This window comes from Suricata suricatta, chromosome 4, assembly GCF_006229205.1.
Source record: "Suricata suricatta isolate VVHF042 chromosome 4, meerkat_22Aug2017_6uvM2_HiC, whole genome shotgun sequence".
NCBI classification, from domain to species: Eukaryota; Metazoa; Chordata; class Mammalia; order Carnivora; family Herpestidae; genus Suricata; species Suricata suricatta.
In genome coordinates, this window is record NC_043703.1 from 154,019,763 (window position 1) to 154,029,238 (window position 9,476).

Below are 9,476 nucleotides of genomic sequence, written 5' to 3' on the forward strand. Positions count from 1 at the left end.
ACGTATTCCAGACAACTGTGCTTAATTTTAAAAACTAGAGGAGCGGGGGTGCCTGGGTGGCTCAGTCGGTTAAGCGTCTGACTTCAGCTCAGGTCATGATCTCATGATTCGTGAGTTTGAGCCCCGCTTCGGGCTCTGTGCTCACAGCTCAGAGCCTGGAGCCTGCTTTGGATTCTGTGTCTCCCTCTCTCTCTGACCCTCCCCTGCTCATGCTCTGTCTCTGTGTCTTTCAAAAATAAATAAACGTTAAAAAAAATTTTTTTAATAAAATAAAATAAAAAATAAAACCTGGAGGGCCAGCAGAATAATTTTATCTTCGTAAGTAACTATCGTCTACAAAGAAAGGTTCTTACGAAGAAGGTAAACTTGCACATCCAAATCCATGGTCACCATCACAAGTCAGGTCTCACTCCCCAGACGCAGAACCTCGCTGCCTCTCTCAAAAACTCCAGGCCCCTAAAACTGACCAGGTTGTCCTTCCGCCTTGGCATCACCCAATTTCTTTCCTGTCATGAGTCTCTTCTAGCTTCAGCGTCCACCTAGAAAGCTATAACCATCTCAAGAACGTCTGCATTTAAAACCACTTCCTGTGAAAATTCCTACACCAGATACCCACTGCGGGCCCCACACAGGTCCTCTGGCAAATTAAGACCCACAGACGGACTTCACAAACCCACAGTTTTCTTGAAAAAGAAAAACTATCAAATTACTTTAAAAATAAGACACAAACCTTCATAAAAATATAGTCATCGAATTTATTACTCCCATTAGGTTGCCATTTTAGGAAGAATTCCTGACACTAATGGTTCTTGACATGCAAGAGTTAGCATTAATAGCTTGTGTTACTATAAATACCGCTGCTTGGAAGCAGGACAACTGTTTTAGAGTTTTAAGACTACAGACTTTTATTATTCAAATCTTATTCAGTTTATGTTAAAATCAGAAGGTTCTGAACAGCTGGTTAGGAAGGTAGCCAAGATGCAGGAAAGATGTCTGCGCCTCCTTTTCAAGGGCGGCCAACTCCTGAACGGTAGGTGCCAAAATATCCACGTGGCCTTTATAGCTTCCACCTGCATCACACACACAAATTATAAAGTCATGTAAGTGACAGGCTTGAAAAAACTCGTCAGCGATACTTCGGCTCAATCACATCCGTTTAAACATTGCTTCTCGTGATAGAAACGTATGACTGGGCAAGTCATCTCCAGAAGGGAGTTTTAAAAAATGTTAAGTCAGTATAAATAAACGATTAGGCCTCACTAATAGAGTCCCACTACCCCTAGCAACCTCTCTCCTCTCCTTTTTTTTTTTTTTTTTTTTTTTTTGATTTGGAAACTGCTAGCTTAGTAGTCTGAATCTCAAAAACAATGTTCAGGAATGAGCTAAGGGCATATACGCTGGGTTACCACTTGAATTAAATCAAAGGTTTTCAATTTTGTTCAAAATTGACATTTTGCCTTTGCTTCCTCATAATTCCATAAAGGCTCACCCACTCATGATGACATGAACACCCCGGGAGACACAGACAGGCCGCTGTCCCTCGCTGGCACACAAACCCCATAACGAGAAACCGCGACCAGACGCACTGATGAACTGCCATGAGTGCGGCGAGGAGGAGGTGACTAATACGTTAAAACGCACCCCTAGCTCGGTGACCTGCAACGACTTGCTCTTCTACACACTGAGGCGCAGAAAGGACACATCCGCATTCAGAACAGACATGAAAGTAACTCAAAGCTTACCGCCAGCTGCCCTTTTTTGACCGTAGGTAACTTTCCCATCAAATTCGTCCACCGGTACCTTTATATCTGGTTCAACCTGAGAAATGGTGCAATTCAGATGTTCCTCTATCTCAGACAGCAACTAAGACGGGAAGAAAACAAAAAGCATTTTTAAATAAAAATTTCATTTTGACAGAGTTGCATTTTAATAGCATCAAATAAACCAGGAAGACTACAATACTTAGTATTAAGTGGAAGTTCGATTTCTGAAGAGACAAACTCACAAGTTACAATCTACAAACTCTAACATTGTAATAGATTACTTTTCCTCGTAACAGATAAAAACAGGTATACTTTTCATAATTAGATGCAGTCGATTTTTGCCGATTTTAGTCCGTCCTTAGGAGTCTCACCTGCATCTCATTGTACCATATGGTGCAGCCGCCATCTTCCTTAAGTCTCGTGTTATAACACCCTTTTCCACGGCTGCTACACACGTGGTACCAAACCTACAGTAAAGACGGAAAAATATTAGCACGTGCTATTCTCAGTTAGTGTTCTAGTGTTTTCCGTCCCCGAGGAACAAGAGAGAGAGGTTGCAGGTGGAACGCTGGCCATTACGACTGGCACTCAGGAGCCCATGAAGTGGGTCCTCTGGAGGAGTGCTTTTGGAGAATGAGCCTCAAGTTTTCCTAAAATGCAGTCAATTACAGGAAGGAATTCCAGATAAAAACAAGGGTGGACAAGGTATATTGAGACTGCACCAAAAATGAAGTCCACATGTTTTCTATAAAAAATAAAGCAAATAGCAAAAAGCAAAATGAACAGCTGGTTTGAAGGAGAAGTTTGTGGGAGCTCCTTATTCTTGCAACTTTTCTGTAAATTTGTATCAAATTATATTTCCAAATAAGTCACCACCCTCCCCCCTAGGAGTTTTCTGTGGCATGTCAGGAAGGATTTAAACAGCTTTTGGTGAAATCAAGTATATTAAAGTTATTAGTGAAAACCACAGTTTGCATTTTTCCTTTCTAAACGTCATCCTATTGGTCCATTCAAAAATATAGAAAAAAAGATGCCATTAAAAAGTTCAATTATATTGCAGGGGCGCCTGGGTGGCTCTGTCGGTTGAGCGTCCGAACTTCAGCTCAGGTCATGATCTTGTGATTCCCGAGTTCAAGCCCTGCATCCAACTCTGTGCTGACAGCTCAGAGCCTGGAGCCTGCTTCAGATTCTGTGTTTCCCTCTCTCTCTGCCCCTCCCCTGCTCATGCTCTGTCTCTCTCATAAGTAAACATTAAAAAATTTTAAGTAAAAAAAAGTTCAATTATATTCCATATGCAACTGAATTCAGTTTACATTTACATTTACATGAAAAAACCAAACTGCTTTTATTTCCGACATCTAAAACAACACAAAGAATATAATACAACACTGAAAGGATTACCTTTTCTTTCTCTGTTGCCACCAGGGAAATGGCCAGACCCATCCTGAAAGATTTTAGAGCCTTTATTAGACCTCATCCAAGAAGCATGAGAACATAAAAAGAAGAGAGGAGAAACCGCAGCAGCACCTTTCAGCCCTTCCCACTCTGCCGATCCGGTGGACGTAGTTCTGCTTCTCATCAGGCAAGGTGACATTTATAACTGAAAATAAAAATCATTACCAATTGCCATTAGTTCTACAATTTTCAAACATACTAGATATTTGAGGTTCTAAATATTTCAAACGTATTAGAGAGTTACATTGAATTCCATAGAACGTAAACCACAGGGATCAGAACTTTCTCTTACCATAGGGAACACCGTGGATGTCAATTCCTCTGGCGGCGACATCTGTGCAGATCAGGAACCGCACATCTCCTTTCTAAAAAGAATGGTGAAGGAATTTACTGGTACATATGCTAAAAAATAAACACGACTTCTACCATCCTACTCAATGAGACCTCTGATAGCTAAGGTGTTACTATCAGACTAGAGGTCCAGATATTCGTAATTCACTGTCCCATGTTTTAAATTTTTAAGTCATGATCTGCTAAAATAAGACACTGAATAAATCAATAACTGGATTCATTTATTTTCTTTTTTCCAACACCAAAGATGTTAAACTGCTATAATGTGCCTTGATCTTTAGAAATCCCGACTGGCAATTCAAGACAGATAAGACAAAACAAAATGTTTAAATATAAGCATTATCTTTACCCTAGTACTAAAATAAACTCAGAATACTAGGTATTTTACCTTGAGGTAACACTTTTTGTGACAAGAGACAAAATCCTAAAGAGAAAGGATCTTGCTCTCTCACCAAGGAAATACAAATTGGCCTTTGGATATCATTTGTGTCCCCAAGGCACTGCAGAGTGAGAGTCTGGAAGGGGAAGGGCGCGCTGACCTGGGCCCAGGAAAAGGCCCAGGGTAGAGAAGGGCACACGCTGGGGCTCAAGTGCGGCCACGAGACAGGCTCTACTGCCCAGCATGGAAGCGCAGCCCAAAGCCCCCAGCCCAGCACCTCCTGCCCACGGTCTGAGAGCAAATGATACCGCTCTCTGCAGTGGGGCAGATGCTCTGGGGGCAGGGACAGCGCTGTGGGGGGGGGGGGGGCGGCACACAAGCCCTATCCACCGTCACCAAAAGCTGCACAACGTGTTCACAGGCTACAAGCATGTAACCGGAACAGTGTGCCTCGAACCTTTACGAATAGTCTTAATTCCACAAAACCATATTCTGATACCTGTCTTAATTAATCTATAAATTCTCTATGGAGATTAGTATAAACTATTAAAAAAAAAAAAAGACTTCCCAGACATGGTTTAACTATCCCATGATGCTTCTCCTAAAAATATCTACATGAAAGAATTTACCCAAAACTTCCTTAAGTTGAAGCTTCCTATTACTATGGTGGTGTGCCGACAGAGGACTTGTAACTGACCATCGACTGCTAAAGAGGGCTAACCCTGCGTGCTTAGGATGTACGGACAGGGGAGAAATCTTTCGAAATTTCTAAGACAACTGCTTTAATCATATTTACTGGAACTAATAAAATCGGCTATAATTCCCCTCTTAAGTATTCAGGAAGTGCAGTCAACTAAATATTAGTACCTTAAATCTTTCCAAGTTTTGCTTCCTCTCATGGGGCTTTCTGTCACCATGAAGACACACACACGAGAACTGGTGTCCTTTTTTCTCAGGTCCTAGTGAAAAGCACATTCAACAGTTAACCCTGGAAAACATACCTAAGACCATGTCAAAAAACCAACAGCATTCAGAAGACACTGTTACCATATAATCCCACAGAAATCTATACCCCAATTTGCCAGAAACCACAGTTAACACGATTTCTATCACAGGTGAAATGCCATTGAAATAAACTCTATGAACATTAAAACTGATTTGCTTTGAAGGAGATTTTAAGTCACTCTTCCTGATCTACGGGCATAGACAGAACGCTACAGCAAGATGTGTTAGCGACAGGAAAACACGTGCTTATTGCAGGAGCCTCACCTTTCCCACATAAAGCAAAGAACCAAAAAGTAGATCATAGAGACCAATCTTGGAAGAACTAAAACAAGCGTTCTGAAGTTCAGGCCCTTCCTAGAAGGCCACCCCCACACCCCTGCCCTCCTCAAGGTGTCCTAAGCAGCTTAGTCCTCTGCTTCCCTGACCAGAGCAGGTTAGAGGAACCAAACTGGTCAGATAGAGAGGTGCTACCATGGGGTAGGGGCGGTGGTAGCCAATCCTAAGAAACTCAAGCAGATACAGTAACAAAACCAGTACAGTCCAGGCTAGAGTATGAGCAAACAACCTTCTAGAACTTAATAGAATGTACATGCTCCACTAAGAGATAGCCCAGAGTAACAATTATGCCATAACTACTCTTCACAGTAAATTTTAGGTTCAATACAACTCAGAATTCAAGGAAAAACAGCATGAAATCCACCCGAGAGGACTGGCCCAAGAACTAACCGCGCAGAGGAGAACGTGAACCAGAACGTGCAGAGGCTTACAGCTGGGCTACTGCGTCCTGAATTCAGTGGCGCAGGACAGTACCACAGACACACTCCTACTCGCCAGCCAAGCTGTGTACAGAGACGGGAGGGATCCTTTACTTCCCCTGCTCTTAAACCTCTCAAGTCTGATATACAGTGTGCTGTGTTATTCTGGTTTTGTAATGGTTTGGGAAAGTTGGTTTTTAGGTAAAGGAATCCAGAATATTTAGGGAAGGAAGATGAAAGGAACCAAGGAATGTTACTGCTTGATTAACAGCATTCCCGACCAAGTAATCAAATCCTCCATTCAAAACTGACATGGACAGGAAATATTTATTACAAAACAGTCACTATAACTAAAACCACCAAGCAAGTCTGTTTCCCATGCCTTGGGGGTGCGGGGGAGGTACTAAACTATTCACTGTAATGAACAATGTGTTCTTTATATGACCATTCCTTCAAACTTTTTATGTTTTCTATTCTCTTTTAGAGTTTTCTGTCTCTGATGTACAACAATGATTAAAGGATGTGTTAGTTTTCCCCATTATAAAAACAGGATTTATCTGTTACCTTGTACATCTGTCAAATTTTGCTTTATATATATTTTACATTTGTTATATTTTCTTTAAAAAAATTTGTTTAATGTTGGTTTATTTTTGAGAGAGAGGGACAGAGTACAAGAGGGGGAGGGGCAGAGAGAGAGGGAGACACAAAATCCAAAGCAGGTTCCAGGCTCTGAGTTGTCAGCACAGAGCCCGACATGGGGCTCGAATCCACAAACCACGAGATCATGACCCGAGCGAAGCCGGTCGTCTAACCGACTGAGGCCCCCCCGCCGCCCGGCGCCCCTGCGTTTTCAAACACAGCAACAATGACTGAGTTCTAAAAGTGAACAGCTAAAGTCTCACTTCCTGGATCACACCATTAACATCTACTGTATTTGCTTTACTCTATATCTGCATCTCTAATCTGTCAATTCAGTTTTATACTTTTGATGCATTTTACTATAAACTGCAAACATCTATACACAGTTTAGCATACATTTCATGAACTAGAATGCAGTTATTTGTTTAGGTTTTATTGTTTTCCTTCGTAGTATGTGAAATACTACATACAGGAAATGTACAAATCTTAAGTGTATACTTGCCGAGTTTTGACAAATGCATGTACTATGTAGCCCAAAGCCCTATCAAGATAGAGAATATGCATGTCACCCCACAAAGAACCCACATGCCCTTTCCCAGGTAACTGCCACTCCCATTCTCCCGGAGAAAACCCCTGCTGTGGGTTTGTTTCTCTATTAGAGACTGATTCTGACTCTTCTAGAACTTCACATAAGTGGAATCATACTATATACATATATATATGGTACACATATGCGCGCACACACACACACTCTTGTGTAAGAAATCTTTCATTCAGCATCATGCCTGAGATTCACCCATGGCTGCTGCATCCACCAGCAGTCCACTCCTTTGTACTGGTGAGCAGTATTCCACCAGTAGATATTTCACATCTGGTTTAAGCCAGTCCCCTACTGATGGCCACTTAGTACATTTTCAGTTGGGGGTTATTCTAAATAAAGCTGCTGTGGCCATTCATGCCCATGTCTTTTCTCCCTAGATCTTGGGTAAATTTTACTTATCTTGGATAAATAGGAGTTGGATTACTGAGTCATAAGACAGCAACGTTAATTTTATTAAAACATGTAAGACCTTGTGCCAGGTGGCTGGACAACAGTGTATGAAAGCTCCAGCTGCTCCACACCCTGGCCCAAATTTGGTGTTTATCTGAATCCGGCTATTCCAATGAGCACACGTGGTGTCACACTGTGGTTTTGCATTTCCCTGATGACAGATCATGTTGAGCATTTTTTCACGTTGGTTCATACGTATCATGTTATAAGGAGTCCTGACATTAGAAGCATCATGTAGTCATTGTAGACTAAATATTTTATTACATAGTGACCTTTATTTCTAGTTAAGATTTTTATCCTAAATTCTACTGCGTCTCTTAGTAATACGCTAACCCAAACTTCTTCTGTTAGTAGTTTAGCTGATACATTTTTTCCAGCCCCTTTTGATCTTTCCATGTCCTCAGGTTTTAAGTATGTCTCTTGTAAACAGCATACAGTTAGATTTTATGCAGTCTAACAATGTATGCCTTTCAACAGAGGACCTCGGTCCACGGATATATACCAGAGCGTCACTCATACCTTCGGATTTTTCCACCAGCCATTTCACTCTCTAGTTCTAACCATTCTTTTCCTCGTTTTTTTTTTCCTCTTCCTTTCTCAGTCTTTTTCAGATGGTTTGTCCTCATTTATTGGTTTAGAAGACATACACTCTATTACTTAATGATTACACTTAGATTTTTAGTATGAAGCTAAATAATAACATTACCTTTCTTCCAAATGATAGCAGCGCCTCAGAACACTGTAATGAACTGCATCTGCGTGGGAAGCTGTTCTCCTGGGGCTTACTTATCACAGGAAAAGTCACTGGATAAGCACAGCCTGACACAGAGCCACCACTGCTTTAAATTCTGTGCATGCATTCTAGACCGCACCGACATGAGACTAACCATCTATTAAATGAGGAAATAAACACAATTTATTTCAAGTGAGGAAACATTACCTCCTCCTTGTTGCATAAAATACTGCTCCAGGTTATCGCAGTCCATTTTGGTTCTACAGAAAATAATTGCTTGATCCATCTTGTGCTCCTTGATCGCCCGGACAGCGTACTCCCCTTTCAGGATCTTAACAGCTTCAGACCACATCTCTTGAACACCACCACCGCCACCACCACCACAACAAGAAAGAATTTCAATTTAAAATTGTTATAAACACACATAATTACAGTCACAGACTTCCTGCTTTACTCACCTAAAACACTCTACCTTAATATAAGTATTACAGACAAAAATAAAAAATAGGATGACATGGTGAGAATATCCATTCACTCAGTTTTATTTTTTTATTTTTATTTATTTTGAGGGAAAGAGAGTACATGCATGAGAGGAGGAGGGAGAAGGAGAGGCAGACAGAGAGAATCGCAAGCAGGCTCTGCACTGTCAGCACAGAGCCCAACGCGGGGCTCGATCCCACAAACCATGAGATCATGACCTGAGCCAAAGTCAAGATGCTTAACCCACTGAGCCACTTAGTCACCCTAACTCATTTATTTTTATTTCTGTTAATGTATGTTTATGCCATTTTATAGTGTACCAAAAACACCTAAACCACATCTCTTATGAGGGAAAACAGACATATAAACACACAAATAAACAGAACTTCCTATCTACAACAAAACTTTGTTTTACCTCCCATGGAGATGTTTACTCAATTATTTTAACCCCTTTTAAAAATAATTAATGGACATTTAAAATCTAACACCAGAAAGTTCATACTTCTCGCTAGGGAAGGAAAACTGTGTAACAGATTTAGTAATTTCTGAGTCATCATCCACCCACTCCCTACTTTTCAGTGTGAGGCTTCACTAGAGTTAACCATCTAAGGCAAACTTTTAATTCTGTAATCCCTCACATATCCCAACGCTCTCTGGTCATATCTAATTGTTGTATAAACTAAGCACCATGTTTACAGGAGAAAATATATGAAGTAACAATTTGTGTGTTATGAAATGCATTCCCTAACAGTGGGAGAATATGGTATTTTGAACTCGCAAGGTCTCTGCTCTTCTGCAACAATAAGGCCAGTTGAGCATGCACCTTACAACTTTGGAACTGCACATAAAACTGCATTCAAAGGAA

General features: G+C 41.0%; 1 protein-coding gene across 1 annotated transcript in view; it reads right to left on the reverse strand.

Moving 5' to 3' along the window:
- Window positions 1–735: 735 nt before the first annotated feature.
- The window catches only part of DDX1 (DEAD-box helicase 1), a 31,764-nt gene continuing 23,023 nt past the window's right edge, over window positions 736–9,476 (reverse strand). Inside the window, exons 18-25 of the mRNA XM_029938270.1 lie at window positions 8,339–8,485; window positions 4,816–4,907; window positions 3,511–3,583; window positions 3,291–3,363; window positions 3,165–3,207; window positions 2,135–2,230; window positions 1,743–1,863; window positions 736–1,070 (exon numbers count right to left, since the gene is read on the reverse strand). Coding sequence (XP_029794130.1) covers window positions 940–1,070; window positions 1,743–1,863; window positions 2,135–2,230; window positions 3,165–3,207; window positions 3,291–3,363; window positions 3,511–3,583; window positions 4,816–4,907; window positions 8,339–8,485 — 776 coding nt within the window. The 3' untranslated portion in view covers window positions 736–939. The remainder of the gene's footprint in view (window positions 1,071–1,742; window positions 1,864–2,134; window positions 2,231–3,164; window positions 3,208–3,290; window positions 3,364–3,510; window positions 3,584–4,815; window positions 4,908–8,338; window positions 8,486–9,476) is intronic.